Source organism: Strigops habroptila, chromosome 3 (genome assembly GCF_004027225.2).
Source record: "Strigops habroptila isolate Jane chromosome 3, bStrHab1.2.pri, whole genome shotgun sequence".
Lineage (NCBI taxonomy): Eukaryota > Metazoa > Chordata > Aves > Psittaciformes > Psittacidae > Strigops > Strigops habroptila.
In genome coordinates, this window is record NC_044279.2 from 56,013,279 (window position 1) to 56,025,611 (window position 12,333).

The 12,333-nt window shown below is 40.2% G+C and overlaps 1 protein-coding gene across 2 annotated transcripts in view; it reads left to right on the top strand.

Annotated features, from left to right (window-relative positions):
* Positions 1 to 12,333, top strand: part of KIAA0930 (KIAA0930 ortholog) — an 88,958-nt gene that overhangs the window by 66,973 nt on the left and 9,652 nt on the right. Inside the window, exons 3-7 of one of the 2 annotated variants that reach the window (XM_030481039.1) lie at positions 3,233 to 3,337; positions 4,638 to 4,715; positions 7,432 to 7,533; positions 7,967 to 8,107; positions 10,233 to 10,427. In XM_030481039.1, the coding sequence (XP_030336899.1) occupies positions 3,233 to 3,337; positions 4,638 to 4,715; positions 7,432 to 7,533; positions 7,967 to 8,107; positions 10,233 to 10,427 (621 nt within the window). Of the gene's footprint in view, positions 1 to 3,229; positions 3,338 to 4,637; positions 4,716 to 7,431; positions 7,534 to 7,966; positions 8,108 to 10,232; positions 10,428 to 12,333 lie in introns of both variants that reach the window. The other variant, XM_030481038.1, reaches the window with a different exon arrangement.

Genomic DNA, 12,333 nt, shown 5'->3' on the forward strand with positions numbered 1-12,333 from the left:
CCTTGTTTTTTGGATTGGGACTTAAATGAAGAAAATCCCTTGATGACAGCTAAGTCAACAGTATTCATGTGATCTTACGTCTTTTGCCCATAAGGAGCCTGAGTAATGGGGCTTTCTGAGGTTTCAGGTTTTGTTTTATCTGTTCTTGGTGTATATGCTATTTGTACATAGTACCAGGAAGATAAGTGTAGTGGTGCTGAGCAAGCTTCCTTGGGACATAGACGAATTAGATCAGCCTACCAAGAAATTTAGATTGCTGATTTTAAGCAATAGTGATTAAGATGTATGGAATGGTGAAAATTTGTGTTTACAGTTCTTTGTATGAGGTTTTTAAATTTTATAATTTTTTTTCATTATTGATTTGAATGCCTCCTGTACTGGCTAATGCTGCAGGGTCTGAATGGAGTCCGTCCCAGTCTTTCCTACGTCCTTGGCGTGCCTGAGACTCCACAGTGTGCCAGCGACAGCAGGATTGTTTGCTATGAGTTGAACCAAGCCTATTGATTGATTTCACATAATATTGCATGGCCACCTTCACATGTCCAGCACTGTGGCAGTAGAGGGTAGCTGAGATTAATTTGTGACCTAGAGCACCTGCATGCGAAATTGAGCCCCTGGAAAGTGCCAAAATGCATTATGGACACCTTCCCTATTTCTGGAAGAATTGTTTAGAAATGAGTGACAAAGATGTTGCAGATAAAGGTGTTTATGAGATAAGGGGTGAGATTTTTTTTCAAAAGTGACTTGTAATTTGGGTGCCTGCACTGTGAAGCATATTACCAGTCAGATAGGGACCAGTGGTGCTGCTTGTTAGAGCACCCTGGTGAGGGCTCATTGTGTTTTATAAAGCAGATCCTTCGATGGTGTGGAAAGTAAGGCATGTTTGCTGTAGCAAACACTGGCTTCTTGGTGTGACTACTACCGTAGTTCTGGGTAAGGCTGGTTCATTCCTCTGATGCCCACCAAGGATGCTTACCTGGGCGTGAGCAGGAGCTGCAAAACGCTTCCAGCAGATGCCAGTGCCATGGAGAGCATTTGGAAGTCCATCTTCTGTCTTTCTGAGGTCTGATGAGTGCTGACTCTGTCGTATCTGCCTGCTGATGGCTCCTTTTTCTCTGGGAAGAGGTCAATCCTGTCTTGCCCGATTTGACATGTTGAGTAGAGATCTATGCCCTGTGCAGTTTATTGTCCAGCAAAAAAAAAAAAAAAAAAAAGAATTCCTTAAATTGCCTAAATTATTTTCCTTTGGAATACAGTGTGGTTTAAGCACTTGGTTTGGAGAACAGCTGTGGCAGTGATTCACAGTGATCCACCGTGCCCAAACTCACAGGTTGTACCACCCAGGAATCCTGCTGTAAGTTAGTGCATAGGGCAAAAGTGATTGAAGAAAGGCCCTTTTTCTGTTGTTACTTGTGACAGGGTTGTGGGGCATTCCGTGAAAGAGTTGTTGTGCAATGGGTTTGTAATTGCTGGGGAGTAGTTCAGTGTGTGAATTAATTTCACCAGCAGAAAAAATTAGTGGCTGATTCCTGCAAAAATTTTAACTTTATCGTTAAGAGACAATTAAACTGCCTGCATTAAAATAAAGGTTCCATGGATATGGAGGCAGAAGAGATGGAGGTGGTGTCTGCTGAGCACTTGGTCTTGTTTACCCTGCCCTTAGAGCTGGAGTTTTACCCTGCAATTACTCAGTCCTGCCTTCAGCTGGTCCTCCTGCTATGTCTTCAGAGACAGGGAAGGCGTTTGTTTCACAGGGTGTTTCTGGAATCTTGCAAATGTGATGTTTCTGTGCTTTTAGGCATGGAACTGCAAATATCACCTTTATTTGGTGATGAATTTAGATTGGATTCTTTCCCTCAGCTGCTTACATGTTAGCTTTTTACAGTAACTCTTATTAGTTTGTGCAATTTTATTGCCAATAGAAAAATTCATGGTTAGGAGCTTTAAGAATAAATAAAAACAAACCAAAGGAATGATGATGTATGAGTCTATAAAGCATTTTTAACAGATATTTGTAAGTTAAAAAAATGAATTTTAGAAAACTGTGTTTGGCTATCATGGTATCTGATGGTAGTGTAAATCTTTAAATACCGGTTAACCATTCTTCCCTATATTTTGGTCTTGTAGCTTTATTCTTCCCAGAGGAGTTGAAATAAATGCACACTTACTATAGGGCTTAATCGTACTCTATTTGGTTTCATTCACATATTCTGACTTCTGTGACAATCTGCTTTCTAACAAATGAGCACTGCCCTTCATTCTCTGCCCTGACCAAAGCCAGAAAAGTTTCATGAATTGACTTGTTTACAACTTTGTGAACTGGTCACAGTATTCACAAACACAGAGAAAAAATGCTTTTCCAGGTATTCTGTCAAGATAGTGTGTAGCTTTGATGTCTATTAGGTGTGCTGCCTCACCACTGGCTGCAGGGGGATCTGCTCCGGTGCCTGGAGCACTTCCTCCTCCTTCCCTGGCCTTGTTGTCTGCAGAGCTGTTCCTCTCACACATTCTCACCCGTACCTCTGACTGCAGTGGTGGAGTTTTCCCCCTTCTTAAACACGTTATCCCAGAGGCACTACCATCATTGCTGATGGGCTCATCCTTGGCCAACAGTGGCTCTATCTTGGAGCTGGCTGGCATTGGCTCTGTCAGACATAGGGGAAGCTTCTAGCGGCTTCTCACAGAAGCCAGCCCTGGAGCCCCCCTGCTACCAAAACCTTGCAACATAAACCAAAAACAGAAGGGCTACCAGAATGTCCTCTGTGAGGCATTAATTGGTGGACTTTGTCTCCTCAGCGATTCCCATCCCAATGGGGAACAAGCAGCAGCTACCAGCTAGATGATGTTGAGCATTAGTCTAGTGACATGTTCGTTTCCAAGGGATTGTTGTAAGAGAAGTACATATGTGTGCGTGTATCCCTGATTTTATTAATTTAACTTTTGCTAAAACATACTTGTAATAAGGAATAAATAAAGCTGCTATCCGTAACTGAGATTCCCCTGCACAGACCTGCCTTTCTTGCCTGTTCTCCTTCACATCCCCTGTTCCCCCAGCTTTGCTTCCACACGAAGCCTTCCATGAGGGCTGACCTTGCATGGTCAGCAAAATCTCATTTTGACAGAAAAATACAGCAGGAAGCTACACAATATGTAGATTCTGGTGTCAATTTGTGTTTGCATATAGATATCTCTAAGTAATATTTTTCAAGGAGTTGTGATATTTTCTTAGCAGGTTGAAGTTGAAGTTTACCGGAGAGATTCTAAGAAGCTTCCTGGCCTGGGAGACCCTGATATTGACTGGGAAGAGAGTGTCTACTTGAACCTTATCCTGCAGAAGGTAATGGTGATGTTTATCTAATTTACACAGGCTGTTTATGCTGGAGAAGTTTCAGGGTGGGCTTTCATCTATCCTCTTTCCTCCCTAACTTGGAGGATTTGAGCACTTCTGGAGCATGTAAAGAAAATATGGCTTTAATTTTGCCTTTCAGAGTCTAAATGAACAGAACCTGAGATGTTTGCTATTTTTCAGTAGAGCCCTAATAGTTTTCCTCAAAAACCTTTAAATATATCCAGTGAAGTTAGGCTGAATTTTATGCTCTGTAACAAAGTTTTGCAAAATGCAAGGCTTTGTCAAGTTTGATAGCTTTCGAGAGTGAACAAGACTGTTAGACAAGCAACATTTCTGTTAAGAGTTCACAATACTGGTGCAGCTAAAGGGAGGGAACTGCTAGGTAGAAATGCAGGAAGCGTGCTATGTATTACACTGGGAGTTTGCTGCTCTTTATTAGAACTTTAATAAAACTTTTGTTGTTGGAAATATGAAGCTAGCACAAATTATTTCCTTAATTAACTCATAGGTTGTTTAGTTATTACATATGTTACTTGGTGCTTAGGGAAACTGTTGCTACAATCATTTGAGATCCCTCAAAAGTTCTGTTGAATGATGATCTCAGAAGAGACTGCTGGCTCATTGCACACATCCTGGAAAATAAATTGTTTTCATTCTCTCTACTTCCTCCCAAAAGTCCCATTGCAGAACTTCTCTGTTCAGAGCAGTTTCCACCATTATTTGCTCAATAAAACCAGAATCCATTTGCTACAGTCAGAATTCAGAGATGCTGCTACAGCTGGGCATTGCTGTCCAGAGCTATTGGACTTGCTCCTTGCAAGTGTTTTCAGGTGGCTTGGCAGGCTACATTAATGGTTTCTGACCTCTCTAATGTGCTGCTTGTGTTCATTAGTTTTTCTATTTTTCCCTTTTTGAAGGGAGGATTTCTTTTCCATTTCTACTTTAAAGTGTGCATATGTGTGTGTGTGATGCTCATTCCTCCAGCTGACCAGTAGTCTAGTGTTAAACAGTATTGACAGAAGTTTCTTTAGCCATAGGTGGTGCATCTCAGCGAGCATCTGTGCAAAAGATTTCACTGTCACTGGTTAATAAATGAACACAGGCTTGAAAATTGTAGGAGTTTCAGTACAGTAAAGAGAATAGAGAAAAAGGCAATATAAAAACATCTTAATTTTTAGCCAGACAGCTGAAAAAAAAATGAAAAGGGAATGTCTTCTGCTTCATAGACATGAATGTTTCGGTTTTCTAACTCTAAACCTTTATTTCTCTATCTGGTGCTCTGTTATAGCTGGATTATGTGGTGACATGTGCTGTGTGCACACGTTCTGATGGAGGAGATATTCATATTCACAAGAAGAAATCTCAGGTGAGATTACTGTATTATTACTGTGGATAAGAGGTTGGCATGCAGTATTACCTAATCCTAAAAACCACATCAAAACCAGAGCTGTGGTTCTCAGGTTGGGCTCTGCTTGTGAAGCATCTCAGGTCTTTGTTTAGTGACATTTCCTGCCAGCCATCTAAATGTGAGATCTAAATGTCCTCTATAACCCCTCTCAAAACATTGTAAAGACCTCTGCATGCTCTCAAGATTTATAGTCTCTGCCTACAGGATTTGGGGGGGAGGATGGAAGGTGTATATGCTGGAGGGAGGAGTATGCCCAACTATTAACCAGTCTGAGGGTAAACCTGAAACTGTATGAGACCAGAGTTATGAGAATCCTTCAGGGTAAATCTGTAATGTAGGGCTTTTGAATGGTGGACAAGTTACTGATTATCAATTTATTTTTTTATTACTTTGAGATTCTGGTTTTCCCTTTTAAACTGCTCATTCCTTCCGTTTCCAAGCCAAAGGCTTTTATCATTTGCTTCTGTGCAGCATACAGTTAATCCAGGGTTTAATATAGTGGAGGAGACTGAATTATAAGCACAGAGGGGATAGGAACAAGAAACGCTGGACTTCTTCAATCAGTTTCCAGCAGATCTTGCAATAACTACTCTTAGTTGGCAGAAAGAAGTTGTTTTTGAAGGCTCCCACTGTCTTTAAAAGGCTGTTTCTCCCACATATTTCCATTCCTTTAGCCCAGTCAGCTGCTTGTGTGGCTTTACCTAAAATAAACCAATGCTCTTTAATGCATTAATTTTGTTTTACTATTTTGAAACAATTGTTGCTTTGCCTACAAACAAAACTAGCAACACTGATTGTTGTATGTGTAATTTGCATTAGTTAGGTGCATAATTCTGGTGCTGTTGAGACACCACATTACAACACTGATGTAGGCTTTTTATTCTCATTGCTTTTTCCACTGTTTGCTAGTGGAAACACCCCCAGTTAACTTCTGCAAATTTTTTTTGAGAAGAATCTTTAAATTGCAGATTTGGAAACTAGGAAGATGAGGGGCCTGCCGTCACTGCATATGGGCAGTGCTCAGAATAAGGAGGAGGTTTTCTGTTCCTCATTCCTAGAGGCTCAGACTGTGGGACTGCTTCTGAATTTTTCTTTGCCTCCCCTTTTCTGGGAGAAACTCAGAACGCATTAAAACTTACCAGTACATATTAGTAACGTCAGTATCATGAAGTTGATCTATGGAGAGATAAAAAGCAATTTGATATACTGTGGAAAGCATATTTTCAGTAGGGCATTTTATTGTAACATGCACCATTGAGGTTCAGTTTTAAATGAGCAAACCAACTCTTTTGGACCTATATTCCTGTCTGATGGTTCTTGCTTTAGAAAGCATTTTTTATCCTGTCAGCGTGCAGCTAGGTGTTGAACAGGTAGAAGCCCTAGGACAGCAAGTCCTATTCAGGCATAGGACTTGCTGTGCTACTCCAGACCTATGACAAACCTATTTTGTTCATACCAGTAGAGTATCTAAGGCACAAAACCAGTATAAAAAAGGCTGACTTCCCCTAAATTATTTTGCAGACTACATTGATTCTCTGCTGGGTTGACAATAAGATCTCTACAAGCTGTGTTTTCCTCAGGTGTGTCTGGAGATGAGTTTGGGGGGATTTTTTGCTTTATGTTGGATGGCATGAGGACAGAGATGCCTGGAACATGTCATTGTTTAAGGCATTGGTGCAAATGTCATCTCTGAGGAGTCTTGTTGCTTTCTAGTGTTGTTTCCTGTCATGAAGCAACCTTTCTTTTTAATAACCTGTATTTAAATGTGCATGCAGGCTTCATAAGTACAAATAAGGAGAAGCAATTTCTCATGAGTTTGCGTTGAGTGGTTTGTAGCAAGAGTATTGCAAGCCTGACAATCTGGGCACATTCGCAGTGGACTGAGATTTGGCAGGTTCTTTAATTCAAAATTTTGTTTGTAAACAGAGGTGGAAGCAAAGAAAGCTACCTGGGATATGAATTCTTCTTCCTCTTTACCTGCTTTTGTTAATCTTGTTGGAATGATAAAATCTAAAGCCTTTAGCTATTTAAACACAGGTTGTTTTGAGAAGTGAAATGTCCAAAGGAGTTTGGGAACTGCTTCCAAGGGAGGAATGTGCAAGAGGAAGTACAGTGCATAGAGAAGCAGAAGATGAGGTGCTTGTCCTGCTGGGGGCCATGCTTCCCATTACTGAGTGATGTTGATCTCATTGTGGTACTAAGCAAACAATAGCAATGAAATTAATTGTACAAGCAAATAGCGTTAAGTCAGCTGCTCCGCAGTAACTTTCTTGCTGTGTGTGCTTTTACCTTTGCAGCACATTGCAGTAACTTAGAGACAGCTCAAGGTGGTTTTCTCTGTTAATGAAAAGGCAGATACCTTAGCTGTACCATGGGATGGTGAGAGGTCAGCTACCCACAGGGACATTTACTGTGGAGGAACTGGTATTTGATAACTTGCATGTGAAAATTCAAGGATTTCACAAGTGTTGTCATTACTGCAAAACAGGCTGTAGTCAGAAACCAGCTCAGCTTTGCCTGCAGGATGTCCAGCATCTCTAGTGTAAGTGAAAACATTGGCTGACTGAGCAGTGTGGGACTGTGGTGTTCTGGTATTGCTTGCCTTCTGTCTGGTGCATCCACGCTTGAGTACAGTTAACTGAGATGTATTTTTTTTCCCCTATATCTTTCTCAGCAAGTGTTTGCATCTCCTAGCAAACACCCAATGGACAGTAAAGGAGAGGAGTCAAAAATCAGCTACCCCAATATATTCTTCATGATTGACAGCTTTGAAGAGGTGAGTTCCTCATTGCAGCAGCAGTTTTGTCCTATCCAGTCTTCTGTCCGGATTGGCTGTTTTCTTGTACCTTTTGAACAAATGCTTTTGGCTAATTGTTGTTACCTTCTAGTAGTTTTTATTTTATTTGACTTTCCTATTTCTGTAACGTTTGACATCTGAGCTTAAAGCTGGATTTTGGCATCTATCTTTATGATGGGCTGGAACAAGACAGGCTAATGTGAGAGCTGCTGATCTCAACACATGATTTGCAGTGTGCACTGTCTGAAGTCTGGTTTTTTTGAAAGGCTGGGGTGGAGCATACAGCTCTTTTGCTTTCTGCCATTTATGTTGAAACTGCCTGGAGCCTAAGGGAAATCCTGGGAATCTGAATATATTTGAACTTTAACAGCTGCAGTTTGCCTTAAAGTGTTTCTTCTTGCATCTTTGGCAGGTTTTCAGTGACATGACTGTGGGAGAAGGAGAAATGGTCTGTGTGGAGCTGGTGGCCAGTGACAAAAGCAACACCTTCCAAGGGGTGATTTTTCAGGGGTCCATCCGCTATGAAGCACTCAAGAAGGTCTATGACAACAGGGTAAGGTGCTTCTGAAGGACAGCGTACTTTGCAACAATGATACTCTGACCGCAGGTTTTTCTTTGCTGGTGAGGCTGTTAGCTTTTTGTCCTGTTTATCATCTGCATTGTAGTCTGCCTTTCTTGGCTTTGAAAGTAAACTGAAAGTTAAGGCTTTTGGCTCAGACAGCTGAAAGTATTCAGATCAGGATATATAATTCTGATGTTTGCCTAAAGGAGTGAAGTAGTGAAGTTGATATGCAGTCAAGAATATGACACAGGAATGGATCTGAATAACAGGAGCTCTGGGTGCCCCTTCATTTTTGCAAAAGGTCATAGATATTTCTAGTTACTTCAGAGAAGGTGTGTTTTGCACGAAGACCTTATAGCAAGGTAGTTAATCAGAGTTTATGTAAAATGTTTTTCTTTAGTGTGTTTTGAACTTAACAGCTATTTTCAGAAGACCACTGTAGTTTCACTGTCACACAAAGAAGCTTTCTCTGCTTTCCTACAGTAACATGAAATGCTAGCACTTTTAGCTTCAAATTCAGTACATAGTGCTGAGGTCAAGAGAGTGCAAAAGCCAGTGAACTTCTTTGTTTGTTATGGAGACAGTCCTGAGAGGTTTAAAACAAACAAGCAAAAAATATCCTCACAATATCTACTGTGACTGTAAACTTCATTTCGCTTCCCTTTGTTCCTACCCTTGTCAGGACAGGTCCTGAATAATTTCCTTTCTCCCTGTTTTAAATGTGAGTAGTTACACTCTTCTAGAAGTTTTTTGAGAGAACATGAAACTGGAATTGTTTCTCTGTCCCACCATTGTCTTATGGCCTCATACAACCTGTAGATGGGTTATTAAAATACATGAGAATGCATAATCAGTAAAGACAATGTAAGAAGAAAGCCCTATGGTAGAAAGACAGGATTTGATGTGGCAAAGTCACCTATTAACCTAGGAATGTCCTCTTTGACCACACAGCTACTTTACATTATTTTGTTAGATGAAATAAAATTGTTAGCGCTCCAAATAATTATGGCAAAAGGCAAAAACTTAAATTTAACCATTCTTTTGACAGAACAGAAGCAATCTCTCTATGCTTTTGAAGGTTACTTGATTTTATTTTGTATCAGGGGTTGTTTAAATTGGGTGTTAGGAAAAATTTATTCACCGCAAGGGTTGTCAAGCATTGGAGTAGGCTGCCCAGGGAAGTGGTGGAGTCAACATTCCTTGAGGTATTTAAAAGACATGTAGATGTGGCCCTTAGGGGCATGTTTTAGTGGTGGACTTGGCAGTGCTGGGTTAACAGTTGGACTTGATGATCTTAAAGGCTTCTTCAACCTAAACGATCCTATAATTCTTAGTGCAATATGAGTTACGTTTCATAATGAGCATCTTGGCCCTTTCAGGCTATAAACTGCTGAAAGTTATGATAAGCCACTTAAACTTACCCATAAGTCCTACTTGTTTCACTTGGCAAAACCTTTACTGCTTTCATATTGGTCTGTTCCTTTTTTCAGTTCTCAGTTCAATTTTCAGTTCAGTTGTGTTAACTGGGAATTGAGCCCTTCTGTCTATTGAGAGAGTTCAAAAGCTGTCAGGGTTTTGCGGTGAGCAGCGCAATGCAGGTTAGTTGTGCATGGAGGCTGGTTCTTTAAGCTTTGGTCTTGACAGTGTCCCCTTGACAGGGGACAGGGGACACGAATGTCTCAATTGACTTGCCACCATGTAGTGCCAGAATTGTGCAGTGCACTTTGCTAGTTTGAAGCATCTTGTGTGTGTGTCTGTTGCTTTTTGGACTCAAACAAGTGTCCAGGCACAGGCTGTGCATGTGCCTGCTTGTGCTCTGGTGTGGCACATTGTGTGAGTCTGGATAAAAACCTTTTGTTTTATCTCAGTGTGCCATTGGGTAACTGTCTTTTGGATAGCTGAAGGAGTTGGTTCTTCTCTGAGCCTCTGTTTTTGTATCTGTAAAATTGCTTCCCCTTTGGACATCACTTCAGTCTGTGGCTTAATATGCTTTTCAAGAATTCAGATAATGATCATTATCAATTATGTTTTTGACTTAGATAACTTCAATAACATTTTTTTTGAAACATGGAGGTGATGTTACATGTTTTTCCTCTCCTGTCTTGATGCATTGTAGGTGAGTGTTGCAGCTAAGATGGCTCAAAGAATGTCTTTTGGCTTTTATAAATATAACAACATGGAGTTTGTCCGAATGAAAGGGCCGCAAGGGAAAGGACATGCAGAGATGGCAGTGAGTAGAGTTTCTACTGGTGACACTTCACCGTATGGGACGGAAGAAGATTCAAATCCAGAATCCCCAGTGCATGAGAGAGTAAGTAGCAGATGGGAATACTGACTTATGGTTAAGCATGAACATGTTTTGTTCCAAAGCCAGTAAACTGACTGAAGCTGAGATTAACTTACATCAGGGTTCTGAAATTGGGTTTGCTGTATGTATTTTGAACGCAGTGAGTATATGCAGACGAATTTTTAGCACATCTTCCCTTGAGCACATGCTGAATACAGAGATGACTGGATGATTCATACTTCTGGAGGAGTGTTTTGTTGAAACAACAGCAATGTTGATGCCAGGGAAAATGATGATTCTGCCTGTTCTCTATGAAAATTAATAGATTCCATTTCTGTACAAGATGGGATTTACCTAGAAATGTAGAATTTGTATATTACGTAGGTTGCTTTCTAACCCTCACAGGAAATAGTACTGTTAGATTTTGTCACTGATGAATGCTGCCAATGTGAAGCCTGTATAAGATTAAAGCAAAGAGTACAGATTTAGATGCAGTACCGTATTTTTGCATATGCTTAATTTTAAATCAACTGGAGTAAAATAGTGATAGAATCAGTCAATAGATGCTGATTTGACCCTTATTCTGTCCTGAGTATTGTTTTCCATTAAGGGATTTTAATTGATTAATGGGGATTACGCAGCATGTCTTCAAAATACCTACACAGATATGTCCTGTTCTGGGATGGGTAGTTCCTGATGGATTCTAGTGTAGTTTCCAGTGTACAATAGTTAAGTTGACTAGTTTAAAGGTCTGCAGAACTGCTTCTGAATGTCTCTGTACAAGCTGTATGATTTTTGTTTCTGGCTTCCTAAGAGGCAAAATGAGCTGCCAGCACAGAGCTCATTAACTGCATGTGCTTGCTCTCTACTATAGAGATACAGCCAGGAGAAATCAGGCCTGGAGGGACTTCCTGAACTTTTGGCTCCAAGAATTCCAGTGTCAACTGGAAAATGTCAAAATAGATTTGATAATGTATGATCGCTGCTTTTGGCTAATGGTTTTAATGGTGATTTGTACGTTTCTGGTTTTCCCTCCAGGTGTGATATGAAATGGCTACAGAATTAAAGAACTCTGCACTAAAGAGAGGGTTAGTTGGGTGGTAGAATGCTTCTACTTTTTTTTAACAGTAATGATAGAGGGGCAACAGAGAGTGTTTCTTCAGTGCAGCACCAACCTGTTTGCCTGTCATCCTCGCTCACAAGTCATCTCCCTCTTTATTTGTATGGGCAAAAATGAGCACTATCAGGTGTCACTTCAGGGAGAGCTATGGGATTGTGAAATTAACTGTGAAGAAAGAAAGATGAGATAGAAATTACTCACCTCCATTAGCAAAGTAGATATCCCTATTTATTTTTTTCATTTTGAAATTAAACTAAAATATTACTAGCAAAACCAGTATATAAGCAGTACATTTCAATTCTTTCTGAAATAAGTATAATTAACTATAATTGTGGTTTACTCAAGAGCAGCTACTGCTCTGAAGGAAGGGTGTCTTTATAGTTTCATCCTTAACCTGTGTTTTACCATAGACAATTATATCCTTGTGTTAGTCATCACTTGGACTGACCAAATCGTCAGGGGCATCTCAACTTGTTTTTCCCCATCCTATATTGAAATACGATATACATGTAAGTGTACATTGACTTCACTTTTGCGTCAGGATCTTGCACTTAGTAATTGCCTTGTGACCCTGCTTCACAGAGACACTGTGACCTTTCACAGTGATCCCATGTGACATCCTTCTAAGCAGGGAAACTACTACCTTGTGTTTCCCAAAGAAATGAAGATGCATAATTTTAGTGTGTGCAATACTTTAAGTCTCTTGAATTTCAACATGCAAAAATAAAATTTACATTCTTGGTGCCTAAATTATTAATTTTCTTCTTTCATCACTATAAATCCTTGTTAAAAATGATCAGTTCAGGAGAG